The following is a 14,750-nucleotide window of genomic DNA, read 5'->3' as shown; positions in this document are numbered from 1 at the left end:
AGCTCGACATTCCCAACTGATGGGATGGCAGTCCTTGTCAGCCTTCTGCCTTCTCTTCCACCTCAGGGTCTGACTGGTCCTGCCTAGAGTCAGTGAAGGTTGGGTGTGACTGGTTTTTTTAGGAGCCTTGGTTTTTCTCATCGTTTACCTTGTATTAGAGAGATTTAAAAAAACAACAACTTTCTAGCCTTTGTTTTGTGTCTATTGTACTGTTTCCCTCCAACTTTTACCTCACAGTGGTGTCCCTGCTCTCTGTGAACCTTCCTTCTTCCTTCCTTTTCTCCTCACCATCAGTTTGGCTCTGGTACTTGAAGGATATGGTCTTATTATACCAAGTTAGACCATTTGTTCTATCTAGCTGTCATCACCCTTAACAAATTAAAGTTCCTGGGATTTTTTGAGGGAAGCCATGACTGTTAAACCAGTATACAGTATGAGTGCTTTAAAAGTATGGTGTGGGTGTGACCCACTCTGGTTTGGATTTAGCAAGCTGGTGTGTATAAATAGCCTATCAAGTTACTTACTACCAAATATTTCTGTGCTGTTTGAACCGCGTCTTTAGACAAATGGGCTCATGTCAAAGGGCAACAACATCCCAAGAAACTACTACCTTCATCATTGACGTCAGTATTTTTTTCTGAAACTGATGTGAAGAAAGACCATCATAAAAGCCAAGGTAAGGAGCCAATGGGAAGAAGGACTTTCTTGTAGGAATATCATCTTTGCCTGCACCAGATATTCCAGGCAGGACCGTATTATGAATGGAGCAAGGGCTGCAAGAGCCACAGTGGTGTGTAGTGGCTAGAGCAGGGGTTGGCAACGTGTGGCCCATGGGCTGGATGCGGCCCACAAAGACTGTTTTACCGGCCCACAAGCCGCCCTGAACCACCTGCTCGGCGAGTCCCCAGTGCAGCGCAGGCACTCGCCAAGCGGTGCCAGAAATCACTTCTGCGCATGCGCAGATACCAGAAATCGCGTCTGTCCAGGTGCGATTTCCGGCGTCTGGGCATGTGCAAAAGCGATTTCCGGCGCCACAGAGATGCGCAGACACGATTTCTGGTATCACGCTGTGCCAGTCCAGCCCACGGGCGATCTCCGTGGGAGTGATCCGGCCCATGGCATGTAAACCTTGCTGACCCCTGGGCTAGAGCATTCGACCAGGTTCAAATCTCCACTCAGCCATGAAACACCCACTCCCCATCTGGGCTTCTGGACAGTCTTCCTCCCAGATCCCCAGGGGTACCCTGAGGTATTGCACTTGATCAAAGGCGGTGATGCATCACCTCCTGGGAACAGACTAAGGATTCGACCAAATGCCTTATCCACCATTGCCAGGGCAGTCAGAAATGGGGCAGGCAATGGAGCTTTCCCCTCTGCTAACTTCTGCATGCAGCTTTTGATTCCCCACCCCCACTTCTGAAGTTGGCATAATGTTATGCCAGTGTTGGGGATGGGATCAGTCTCCCCCGCCCCCCTCCACTACATTTTGGCCACTCTGCCAGTATGGAGTAGTACCGGTATATCTGTGATGTTCTGCTGGCATATCATCATTGGGAGAGACATATTTGGGCTTGTGATGGAATACCAGGGCTTCTCTAATTCGTCCCACCATCCCTGCCACCAAAGTATATTGAGTATTGGATTGTGTCCCAGCTGTATATGATCTAAGAGCCTTAAATTGTGTGCTGTGAATCATACGCCTCCCATTGCCCATCTGTACAGCAACAGTTTGAGGGAATACATCGCTCTTTCCACCAGGGAAGCTTCCGCTCTGTAATTTAAGTGTCGACTGGAGCTTGCGCACAGAGAGTAGCTGAAGGAAGGCGATAAGGAATTTCAGCCACTCACATTATGGCAAATGGGATCAGGGACCACCTCTTATTTAAGCAAAACTCAGGAAGTGATACATAAGGAATGATAGGGCGAAATAAGTTAAGGCAGACAAAATACCCCCACGCCCTTACCTTTCCCCCCCATGGTAAATGCTAGTGGCAAGGAAGCCTTTCTAGTTCTGAATACAGGCAACAGTTCATTTGGGCAAAGTTTAACAGGCACTAGCTGCACAACGAATACTTGTATGCAGGATCCCGATGTCTTTCTTTAAGGCAGCTCCACATCCTGTCTTTAATATAAGGCAAGGGTGTCTTAAGCTGTGGCCCTAAAGATGTTGCTGGACTCCAGTTCAGAGCAACCCCACCCAGCGTTACAATTAGGAATTGTAACCCAGCAAAATCTGGATGGCCACAGGATAGGCACTCCGATATTAATGAAAATAACGTAAGATATGTAATATAGTTCTTATAACCCTGTTGCCGAATAAAGGTAATAATACAGACTTGTTAATTTTTGAAGGAGGCGACTACAGGTTTTTTAAGAGGGCATCAAGACTATCACTGAGCAAAAGATTCTCAATAGAAGGGAGAAAAAAATCGCTAGCAAGGTACTCTATGAAATTTAATTGCTTTTAAAAGTTCTCTCCGTTTCGGGTTGTAGATGTAACATAAAGAGCTTCTCTTCAAGAAAGAGAAGCGCTTATCCCTTTGGGGCACGTGGAAGTACAGTGGACGCTCTGGTTGCGAACGTGATCCATGCGGGAGGCACGTTCGCAACCTGCAGCGAGCGCCGAAACCTGAAAGTAACCCGTTCCGGTACTTTCGGGTTTTTGCGCAGTGCGCAACTCGAAAACATGCAACCTGAAGCATCTGTAACCCAAGGTACCACTGTAGTTGTAGAATTCTGCTTTTGGGCGCCAGCTCTCCCATCTATCATCCCCCTGGCATGTGAACTAGAGTGTCAGCGGGGACTGCGGGGAGTTGGAATCATAACATCAATGGGAGCACTGCACGTTGGTTAGCCTGGGCTTACAAAGAACAAGGTCTTTGTAAACTTCAATGTATAAACACAATTCTGAATTAATTTTTCCTTTTATAACAGCTGTGCAAGTGAAAAAAGTATCTCTGCCTCTTCAGATGATGATATTTCGCTTGAAGATCTAGACACTGACGAGGTGATGAATTAATCTTTGTTAAATACAATAGCATCCTATAAAAATGGGACCTTTTGTTGCTTTTCATTCAATTGTACAACATCTTCACAACCTCTGAGCCAAAACTGCTAGGAGGTAGCCACTGGCTGCAAGCATGGCTGTAAGATTCCTGCATGTATGGATTCCATCCGTATGTTGAAATGTAAATTCTTCATACCTAAGGGAACTTTCTGTGTAGATTTCAGTGTTCTTGGCCCTCTAGATCAAGAATTTGCATATTCGTATTCATACCTGCAAGTATGCTGTGGACTTGCATAAGGGAATCTGGCTTCAAGGCAGTGTTCTGAGATTAATGTGCAGCTGAAAAAGAACTTGTGAATTGGCCTTCACTTGGACAATAATTTTTAACATTTTTTGTTAAAATTTAGTAGCAAGGCAAGTGCAATCTGTCATACCTAATGCAGCCCAGTGTTAAAAATCTCCCCTCCCATTTTAAACAATTTTTATTTTATCAAGAACTGTTTGCAACTGCATTGATATGACTCATTTTTCAGCAACTCTATAGTATTCCTTCTCCTGCATTAGGAACCAGAGATATATTTCAAAGATCCAGATGAGTTGCTTCAGATGTACAGGCATCTTGAGGAACAAAATCTATCACTGTTTCAAAATATTCAAGATCTCAGTGGAACACTAGAAGACGCACGGCAGAGAGAACACGCCATTGTTCAGGGAATGTAAGTTATTTAAAAGTGAAACGTTTTGAAATACAGTGGTACCTTGCAAGACGAATGCCTCGCAAGACGAAAAACTCGCAAGACAAAAGGGTTTTTGGTTTTTTGAGTTGCTTCGCAAGACGAATTTCCCTATGGGCTTGCTTCGCAAGACGAAAACGTCCTGCAAGTTTGTTTCCTTTTTCTTAAAACCGTTAATACCCAGGGTGCATTAGAGGTGCAGTTGCGACTTGACTTCGAGGAGCAACTCATAGCACGCGGTGTGGTAGCCTGCTAGAGAATGTTGGGGCCACTTCTTAAAATTACTGCAGACTTAATACAGTGGTGCTTCGCAAGACGAAAAATTCGCAAGACGAAAAAACTCGCAGAATGAATTAATTTCGTCTTGCGAGGCACCACTGTATGCTGCTTCTGTTCCTCCTCGGGTATAAAGTGGGTCCCCTTCCCTTCTACTAACACGACTACTACATATTTGTTTAGTGAAGCCAATGTGTTTGCCACTATATAGAAAACTAACATGACAAGAGGACAGAACTTTGTAAAAATAGAAGTAGAGTTAATGTGTAGCAGAAATCTCATCAATTCGGGGAATGCTTTGCTGGGCTCCGAAAGAGGAGAGTGAAGTGGCTTTGATGGAATGAGATGGGAATGTGCTGTTCCCCACCACAACTGAAGACCATGGATTAGTTTAGGCTTGAGGTTGGTAGCAGCTGAAGCACCATAGCAAGTCATAAACAAAGCAAGTTATCATGCTGAAAGCCAGAGCAGAAAAGCAGCACAGACAGGGATAAAAGACAATCACCAAGTTATTTAGCAGTAGCCTTTACACCGATTCCTTAAATCGGAGATAACCAATATGGCACTCTTCAGATACAGTTGCACAGACCTGGACTTTGGCCAAGCTTGCTGGGGCTGATGGAAGTTATAGCCCTAAACATCTGTAGGGCACTAGGGTTAACTATGCCTTAAACAGAACACCCATGGCTTCTTAATGGACCAGTTTGAACAGCCAATCAGCAGTTCTAGGAGACTTCAGCCTGGACTAGTTCCACAGTGGAGCATACAATATTGGCAGTGTTAGAAATTAGCCAGGCACCAGGTGTGTTTTGCAACTGGTGTGGGTCCAATTGCAACCATGTGGGGATCTGTTAACTGGGTTAACAGATCCCCACATGGTGTCCCTTAGAGAAAGATTGGAAATAATTTTCCTTGAAGCTTGAATTTGCTTTATTCTGGATTGTTTTATTTGATGTTTTAATGTCTTGCAAACTGCTTTGAGATCTGTTCTTTAAAATATAAAGCAGCCTAGAAATGAATAATAATATTAGCAGAGTTTATTGCAAAAAAAGGCACCTAGACATTTCATTGTGGTGACTGTAACCTAGGTTTAAGGTGCCATTTGGCGATTAGATTTTATATCTTGAGTTTCTAACACTGAATATTGGTGGAACATAGTGCAATTGATATTGAAAATATCAACGTTATTGGAGAGGCGGGGTCCCCCCCCAGTGACTAGGAGGTAAATACTGCTGGGGACTGTAGGTGTTCAAGATGAGGGTTAGTACGTTTCAACTTTCAGTTTGTTGACGAAAGCATCTGAACAATTTCAATGCCATCATCAGTCTTTTTACATCTTTTTATTTAAGATGTATATATACGTTTCCATGCTAAACGTTTTCTCCAATATCAACATCATTTGCACAAGTATGTCCCTGTTGTTTTACAGGTATCTTCAATTTTTTTAGAAAGAAAAACAATGGTTTTTCTAGTTCAAGGAGTGATTTTTAATGAGCTCACTCCCCTTGAGCCTATTCTGTTTATACAGGTAGGCCACTTACAAGCGCTAACCATCTTGTAGCAGCACTTGCACAAGCTCTGAGAGATCTTTGCCCATCATCACTGAACTACTATTCTCAGAATTTCCTGGGGAGACAGAAATCCTATTAAACCTGTTAAGTCTGTAGAATAAAAATGCTGCTTTGCCTAGAACAGCCAGAATATGAGAATTGGGTTATTGCACAGAAAAACTAATCTACAAAATAGTTTTGAATACTAGTTACAACCTTTCACAGCCTTTTTTATAGGGAAAAAAGGATAAATGATATAGTAAATGAGAAAAAAGCTCTTACAGCTGCTCGCCTCAAAGAAGAACAGAAAAGTGCTGAACTGGAATTAAAAATCAAAGTATTTTCTTCCGGAGACTATAATCCAATATCCATGGTAATTTTGTATATTTATACAATCTTTATAACATAGAATAGCTCTCTGTTCTAAAAACCTTGACAGCCTACAAGACCACAGCGCCAGTGGTATTCCGTGCTTCTCCTACTCAGAGTAGACCCGGTCTACTTTGAGTAAAGCTCAGTTTAATACTATCCCTAATGACTTGGGTAGAAGTATCACAATTTGTCTATGTGATACCACATTACCTATGTGTAGCAGTTTGAACCAGGGCCAGTATAGCTAGGGGATACAGTACCAGGGAGCCCAACACTGGCATCCTACCTGGTGCCCAAAAAGTGGACACAGAAGTAGTGGTGTAGGCATATACTGGAAACAGGAATGTGCACCGGCTCCATGTGATTCAGGGGTTCTCCTAGTTCTGAGTTGCACAATTAACAAAAGATATCTCAAGGCGTATCAGGGACTCCCTGAGCTGGTTTAGTTTCTAATTGCAGGAAGTTATTTTCCCAGGGTACTCCAATGACAATGATTTGGAGGAGGGATCTACAGGAATTACGTCCCTATAGTATTGTAAAAACACATTTCCCCCTGGAGAGCCCCCAAAAGCTCAAAAACGCATTGAGCTACTATATTTATTTGTGCCTTTATTGGATTTAATCCTACTTGACATTCAACACTGCATTGACTTAACATTGCAATCCGTGTGCCTTATTCTGCCAATTCTCTTATGGTTTTGCCTTATGTGCTGAATAAGTGGCCATCACATTTTCAGGACTGTTTCACTTTTTAGGATTGTAGAATGATTTGTCTATATTATATTTAGAAAATGGTTATATCTTTTATATTGCTTGCGAGTTCATCTTATTTTAAAGTTTCAGTGTAGACTTTTTTTTGTTTAGTATAATGTAAGCATTTGCTGTGGTTTACATAAAATCCCTTTCTTAAATCTTAAGGATAAATCGCTGAATACACTTAAGAAAAAAATAACAGAGGTGTATAGGGCTTGCTGTGGAACGATTGAAGTATCCAGCATGACCGCCTTTCAAATGCTGAAAGCAATAGAAATCAGAGTTTCAGAACTGTGTGAGATGTTGGAAATACTTCCACCGGAATACCTTGAGACTGTTGAAACTATGGAGAAACTCCGAGCAAAACAAAGACGGCAGAGGTAACCTTAATGCCAGTGCTTAAAGAAGTATGCCAGTTATGTATTCCCATCACTTAGTCACATCTGAGCTTGCAACACTATCTTCTGGACCAAACTTTTGAGACAACAGTCACCAGTTTTTAGCCTATAGGCATTAGAGTTTCACAAAGTGAAAATGATTTCTGTTTAGATGGACATCCCCACCCTAGTATTATAAGTATTTTATAAATTATTAGTTGTCCCACCTTCTTAGGGCCAGACTAGACATAACATCATTCACATAATTTAGCAATTACGTAGGATCTGGGTAAATAGCAGACATGGAGGTGTCAATCCAGGCCCGGTCCCTGGGGCTTGCTATTTCTAGCAATACAGTTATTGCCAGTGCTTTCCTCTCAATTCAAATAGCAAACACTAGTGCAACAATTCAGACTAAGGCTGGAGCAGGAGGGAAAGAATTGAAGTGTATCAGCCACTTTTAATCAATTCACCAATTGCTCACAGTGCGAACGGTGTTGCAACTAGTTTATCCCTTAGAAATTCTGTGCACAAAACTGTCTCTAGCTCCCTCATTTTTGTTACCACAGTAATGCTGAATTTTACAAGCATAGGCACAATTCAAGGCTGCATCACTGGAGGGAGAAGATGTGGACACTTCCCTCTCACAATATGCTAACGTCCTCTAATTCCTAAAATCTCTCTCTGATTCTTAAAAGAGTTCGTGAAGATAAATTGAAAGAACTGAAGAGAATCCAGGAAGAACGGCTGAAGCATGCTCTGGAAAGAGCAATTGCAGTACCAAAGACAAGGGTTAGTAGGAGTGCTTAAAAATATATCTTAGGCTGTAAATCTTACTGAACTCAGTAGTACCCAATACTGAGTAAAAATGGTTAGGGGCACACTGCAACATGGTGATAGTGTGCATGTTAAAAAGAATCTAGAATCTGTATTATAGAAAAAAGTTTACAAATAAAAACTTTCATGCTGATTTAACAAAGTAGGTTTATATTTTCTGTCTTCATTTTAGGTGGGAAGAAAACTGGTTTTCCGCTCCCAGCCTCCAGAAGCTAAACAAAAAGGGGTACAAGTTGTAGATTTAACTACAAAAAGTGAAGATGATTACTATTTCTGTTGAATTCTTCTTGTTTCATGACATTTCTTTTTGGAATAGCACTAGATCTTGATTCTAGCTCTGTTTAGCAGAGTTATAGTAGGTAAACTGTGACAGATGTTTGATCCAGTTTCCTTTTAAAATACATATTTGTTTGACTATAATATAATTATCCATTAAGAACTGTCGGAAATAGTATGTTTATTTTTCTTCCATAGTGGTAATTTTTCTTCAATGACAATGTTTATTGTTTGGCCATAAAAAATGTTACTTGACAAAACTTGACAAAAAAAGCAAGCAAACAAAACCGGACAACTAAATTTCTTAGCACAGTCAAAAAACAACAGCAGCTTTCCCCCCAAAATAGTTATTCTCTCATTTCTCCATCTTCTTCTTCTTCTTCCACACCCCTTATATAAAGGACATTATTGCACCTGCAAATCAAACCAAAAGTTACTTAGTTCTGCTGTGATCCACATGAGTTTGGAAGATTGTTTTCTAAAGCTAGTTACACATCCCCTCTATTTCATATACCAAGTTATTTTGAAGTATTCTATGTTTGCTGCTATGTTCGATTTAATTGGTAATAAATAAAAATTTACCTTTGTTCATTGCATACAGCTTGTTACAATTTTTTTCCAATTGCTATCATTGGTGTAGGCTTAAATACTAAACTTTATAGGTTTACTATTACACAAATGCTTCTCTTTCAGTTGCATAAGAAAGAAATAATAAAGCAACTCTACATACAGGTAACATTCAGTACAGTGGTACCTTGGTTTACGAACTTAATCTGTTCTGGAAGTCTGTTCTTAAACCAAAGTGTTCTTAAACCAAGGTGAGATTTCCCATAGCAGCGGGGGACTCAATTTATAAATGGAACACACTTAACAGGAAGCGGAACATGTTCTGCTTCCAAGGCAAAGTTCACAAACCCAAACACCTACTTCCAGGTTTGCAGTGTTCTTAATCCAAGTTGTTCATAAACTAAGCTGTTCTTAAACCAAGGGACCACTGTACTGTCTTTCTACTGACAGAAGTAAGCCATTGGTACAGGGGACTGAGACAATTTTCAGTGCTCTCTGCCACCTCACCCATCACAATTACACTGTCAATGAGACAAGAAAACCCCCTGCAACATACTGAGAGGAGGTCAGCAATCTGGATACCGTATTTTTCCGTGTATTGGACGCCCCCTATTTTGGGGGACTAAATTAAGAAAATGGGGGAAATTGCCCTGACTTGTTGAATTTTTTTTTTTTTTTTGGGGGGGGGGGAGGATCCCCAGAGGCTAACAGCTGCACACACATCTAACATGCCACCTATCAGCTGTTCCCTTGCCAGCAATCACTGAGCTTGGGGGGGGGGGGAAGAGTGGTGAATTTTCCCCCCAATTACTTTTAGCACTTTTCACCTATCTCTGCTTGCCTCCTCCCACTCTGCCCGCCCTGCAGCTGGGAGGGAAGCTGTAGGCAGTCCATTTTTGTGCAGTGTCTTTGCGCGGCTCCATTTGTGTGCAAGCAGCGCAACGTTAGACAGGAGGAGTACGGCGACTGACGTAATACTGCCCCCTCTGCACCTTTCACATCAGTTAAACATCGCACCATGTGTTCCTACTGTGTAACGTCGCGCCGCCCACACATAAATGGAGCTGCGCGAAGACACCATGCAGAAAAAACCAGATTGCACGCAGCCTCCCCCACAGCTGTAGGGTGGGCAGAGTGGGAGGAGGCAAGAAAGGCACAGAGGGGAGAGATATCTTCGATCGCCGCAGCCAACTTGAGCGGCATCGCCTTTCCTGTGGGGCATTCTTAGTCTGCTTGCCTCCTTCCACTGTGCCTGCCCTACAGCTGTGTGGGGAGGCAGTGTATGATCTGTTTTTTCTGCGCGGCGTCTTCGCGTGGCTCCATTTGCACGTGGGTGGCACAATGTTACACAGGAGTGCCAAGCACGATGTTTCGCTGGTGTGAAAGGTGCAAAGGTGGGGATATTACTTCAATCGCCGCGCTCCTCCTGTGTAACATTGCGCCTCCCGCGCACAAATGGAGCCATGCGAAGATGGCGCACAGCAAAAACGGACTGCCTACAGCCTCCCTCCCAGCTGTAGGGCACACAGAGTGGGAGGAGGCAAGCAGACTATGGAGGCCCTGTGGCTCGTCACTGCCAGGATATGTGACTGTTAGAGCAAGTACTGTATTTATTTATTTGCTATATTCCATGGATAAGACGACCCACATTTTCAAACATAAAAAATTGGGTAAAAAACATCGTCTTATAGATGGAAAAATGTGGTAACTGCTAAAAATTGTCCCTCCCCTCTTCCACTGAGATTCCTTCCATCACCAGAAAGATGGCACAGATTTCAGAGAACACCTGAAATAATTTCTTCTCACCAAAGTTAGTCTGCTTCACGTTGCATTTTAAGTAGTATAAATTTCTGGTATCAGTATTTTAATATTCTAATTAATGGATTTTAACATGCACATGTGTGTGTGTGTGTGCGCAGACACACACAGCATGTAAATACCGTTAATTCTAATGTTAGTTACCTTATCAGAACTTCACCAAGGTGTCCAGATAATGCACCATCAATATATTCTTCTGTATTTGCAAGCTTAAAAAAAAAATTGACACAATTTTATAAGGAAAAGAAGCTACAAAGGATAGCATATGTTCCTATACCAATAAAGGTTTTCCACAAAACTTTCTTACATCTAATATAAATTCAAACATTAAATATTTGCTTCCACTGGATTAGAATCCCTTCAGCAAACAAAAAAGCATGCCTTAATCCTACTCAGTGTTAATAGTTCTCTTTAAGTCATGAATATAGCACTGTTGTTGTTTTTTATAATTTTAGATTATAACAAAAAGAAAAACATTTCACAAGTCGTTCAACAATAATTTTAACATTTCAAGCCTTGAATTCCCTCCCCCCCTTTCTGCAGTTCCTTAAAGTAATTTTCATCTTTCCCTGCATATCCTAAATTATCTTGTATTAATTCTTTTTATATATAGCACTGTTTAAGGACAGCCTCTTGTTTTCACAAACTTTGCAGAGTGACAGCTATAGAATCTAAATAATTGAGCTATGGTTCTGGTTACTTGCAAATCCAGCACTCTATATTTTTATTTATTTAAAGCATTTTTATCCCACTCTTCAACCAAAAAAAAAGGCTTTGAAAGTGACTTACAGGTAACTTAAATGAGGCAATCTGTGTGCCTCATTTTACAATCTAAAAATTGTAAAACAGATTTGGAAGGAGGAGATTAATAGTTACAAGTTATTCTGATGACCAGCTGGGTTGGAAAAGCTCAAGGAGAAGCACCAAAAGCCTAAATCTAGATGTGCAGACAGATGTACAGCCAACTGCTTGCCCAGACAGAAAGCATCTATTGTAAATAGTTAGAACTACACTGAACAGTTTTGAGATGCAATAAAGTATCCCTTTAAAGTCCATATTTATTGCCACAATTAGCACAATACATTAGGTCTTCCCTTTGTTCCTCTGTTATTTGGGCAGCCCAGTCCTGTGTGGCTGCAATGTTTATCTGAAAGTAAGCCCTTCTGAATTCAGTAGGACATACTTTTGCATAAAATACATAGAACTGGGATACAAACCTGCTTTCCCTAGTACCCAATCAATGTGGGAGGCCATTCTCTCTTTTGACCAAGCAATATACAGTGGTGCCTCGCAAGACGAAATTAATCCGTTCCGCGAGTCTCTTCGTCTTGCGGTTTTTTCGTCTTGCGAAGCACGGCTATTAGCGGCTTAGCGGCTATTAACGGCTTAGCGGCTATTAACAGCTTAGTGGCTTTAAGAAAAACGAAACGGAACTCGCAAGAACTCGCAAGACGTTTCGTCTTGTGAAGCAAGCCCATAGGGAAATTCGTCTTGCGGAAGGACTCAAAAAACGGAAAACCCTTTCGTCTAGCGAGTTTTTCGTCTTGCGAGGCATTCGTCTTGCGGGGCACCACTGTATATAAAGGCATAGAAATGAGAGGAGTGAGTGAAGAACAAGTAAAAGTAAGCAAAGCTCTTAAATAAAGACTAGAATGATGACTTCTATAGAGGAGAGGAGAGGAGAGGAGAGGTTACAGCAGTGTTAAATAAAACCATCTTAAAGGTAAACCAATTAAAGTTATATGAAAGGTCACTTTTTTAAAACGGCCTGTCTGCTTTTAAGTGAAACCAAAATTTAATACAAACATGACAAATTTGTACAATTCTAAAAACTATCACACAATGATTTAAAGTCAAAGGCTATGGGGAAAGTGTGGTTGGTGTCAAATGTAGTAGCTATGAAACAACATAGGCAAAATTAGTTTTGTCTGCTTTACTTCCTTGTAGTTAAGGCACCAGTCTAGTTTAGAGTTATAGTTATGGGCAAAATGGTCAGTGTTTTTCAAAATAAGACTCCTAATCTTGAAAAATCCTTGCACATGCATAGAAAACCAGATTTCACTATTTGTCCTTTCATATACAAAATGATGTAATGCAAAGTAATAAGATCTGCATGATTAGAAATGTCAGATTATACTCCTAGGTAGAATGAAGGCTTGTTTATTAAAGTTTGAAATCTATATAAAATCACCTTACCATCAGAGCTTTTGTTGATCCAGCCTAATATTATCTACACTGAACAGCTGCTTTTTCCCATTACCTTCTACCCAAGATCCATTTTATTGAAGATGCCAGGAACTGAACCGCAGACTTTCTACATGCCTAACAGAAGCTGTACCACTGAGCAGTGGTCCCACCCCACTAACGTTCTATCAAACAATTAAGCTGCAATCCTTATACACACTTACCTGGGATTAAGCCCCATTGAACTTCAGAGTAGATATGCATAGTATTGCACTGTTGGTATGCACTCTTTATTCAGATAATCAGCCTGATTAAATCATCTTTATTTCAAACCAATCCACCCTGAGTTAGCAGTAGACAAGTGAATAAAAATCCCTTGCTGACAATGACAGTAGACGAAAACAGTGAGAAGGCTGGAAAATGGGGGGAAGCAGTACATAGTTTTGAGTTTGAGGTGAAACTGTGTACATGAAATTCTCTTTCCTTTTAAGTAAGAATTTACACCTGCGTTTTATACTGCTGTTTCTATGTTAAAGGAGAGTATACTGAAATTTTATACTGCCTGTGAGCCAGAATGGTCAGAATGCCAGACTAGGCCCCTGGGTTCAAATCCCCACTCGGCCATGAAGCTCACTGGGTGACCTTGGACCAGACACTCTCAAGCTTCAGCTACATATAGCATTTAGCACTGGGTGACATGAAGAGTACTTAGAATAACATTGAACATAATGACCTACAACATTGAAGTTGAAAGTTCCTTCAAAGTCATCAATATGACAATTTGTGTTTCCCACTGCGTTCTGCATTTCAGGACCACATATTCGATAATGGTGGGTTCTTTTTTTAATACACAGGCACATCAGTGTGTGTTTTCTCCCTGCTGCCCCAGCTACTAAATACCTAAAAATGTTCAAATGGCTACAAAATAGCCTCCCCAGACAAAGGCACAGTCTTGACTGGATTTTCTGTGCGCGCACCAAGAAGCTGTTGAAACATTTTTCTGTAAACTTTTTATGTTGTAAGGGGATGCTTTGTGTCCAATGCTAGGAAGAATTCTTTTTTTTTTTTAAGCTATCTTTGCAGTGAATCGTCACCTTGAATTACATCACTACAAGTTTTCAACCTTGTTCTAAAATGCTCAAAGACACCTAATATTTAAAGCAACAGTGTGCGTTAATTAAAGAGCAGTCGTGCAAGCTCCCCACCAGCCAACCTTGCTTACCTGCATGTTCATGTAGCCATCGACGGAGACGAGGTAGCCTTTGTATTCCATCCCCCACTTCAGCTTCACCATCACTGGCTTCCCAGTCAGCCCGTTTAGGAAGGGCTTTGGATTGAGAGGCAGACTCTGCGCGGGACAGGAAAAGGAGCATCATCGCGGGGGGCTTGCGACGTACAGTGGTGCCTCAGGTTAAGAACTTAATTCGCTCCGGAGGTCCGTTCTTAACCTGAAACTGTTCTTAACCTGAGGTTCCACTTTAGCTAATGGGGCCTCCCGCTCCCGCCGCACTATTTCTGTTCTCATCCTGAAGCAAAGTTCTTAACCCGAGGTACTATTTCTGGGATAGCGGAGTCTGTAACCTGAAGCTTCTGTAACCCGAGGTACCACTGTACAACCTCCTCGTCCACGCCCCCCCCCTCCCTAGAAGCGGGGCAATGCCAAGGACTGGACATGGAGACCTCTGAATGCCCGACGACCCTTCCCCCCTCCCAAGGAAGGACCCTCCTTCTCTCGTTCTCCCTCGCCTCCCGCCCGCAGACTCGCCTGGGACTCGCGAGCCGCCAACCTCCCCCACGTCGCGGCTCAGCTCACGCGCGACAGAGACACATTTCCACTCACCATAGCAACCAGACCAACCTAAGGGCGGCTGCGGCAACAAAAAAATTACTCGCAGGCAGCACGTGTGCCCGCCAAAGCTCTAAAAAGAAAAAGCACGGAAGTGACGAAAACACTTCCGCTTCCGCTAGTCTGCGAGCGGCTCTTCCTGCTGACCTTTCA

At 42.0% G+C, this 14,750-nt stretch overlaps 2 protein-coding genes across 6 annotated transcripts in view; one reads left to right on the top strand and one right to left on the bottom strand.

Moving 5' to 3' along the window:
* Window positions 1-8,778, top strand: part of CCDC38 (coiled-coil domain containing 38) — a 20,732-nt gene extending 11,954 nt beyond the window's left edge. For 4 of the 5 annotated variants that reach the window (XM_077934822.1, XM_077934821.1, XM_077934823.1 and 1 more), the window contains exons 9-16: window positions 563-676; window positions 2,353-2,440; window positions 2,935-3,007; window positions 3,572-3,723; window positions 5,793-5,940; window positions 6,858-7,072; window positions 7,768-7,861; window positions 8,079-8,778. In XM_077934822.1, the coding sequence (XP_077790948.1) occupies window positions 563-676; window positions 2,353-2,440; window positions 2,935-3,007; window positions 3,572-3,723; window positions 5,793-5,940; window positions 6,858-7,072; window positions 7,768-7,861; window positions 8,079-8,186 (992 nt within the window). In that variant the 3' untranslated portion in view covers window positions 8,187-8,778. The remainder of the gene's footprint in view (window positions 1-562; window positions 677-2,352; window positions 2,441-2,934; window positions 3,008-3,571; window positions 3,724-5,792; window positions 5,941-6,857; window positions 7,073-7,767; window positions 7,862-8,078) is intronic. The other variant, XM_028747590.2, reaches the window with a different exon arrangement.
* On the bottom strand, window positions 8,344-14,750 carry SNRPF (small nuclear ribonucleoprotein polypeptide F). The gene is made up of 4 exons (XM_028747593.2): window positions 14,592-14,750; window positions 13,974-14,099; window positions 10,712-10,776; window positions 8,344-8,596 (listed from the first exon to the last, which is right to left on the bottom strand). The coding sequence occupies exons 1-4, from the start codon at window positions 14,592-14,594 to the stop codon at window positions 8,530-8,532; spliced, it is 261 nt and encodes an 86-aa protein (XP_028603426.1). The 5' UTR covers window positions 14,595-14,750; the 3' UTR covers window positions 8,344-8,529.

Source organism: Podarcis muralis, chromosome 10, assembly GCF_964188315.1.
Source record: "Podarcis muralis chromosome 10, rPodMur119.hap1.1, whole genome shotgun sequence".
Taxonomy (NCBI): Eukaryota; Metazoa; Chordata; class Lepidosauria; order Squamata; family Lacertidae; genus Podarcis; species Podarcis muralis.
This window is presented reverse-complemented; position numbering and strand designations above follow the sequence as displayed.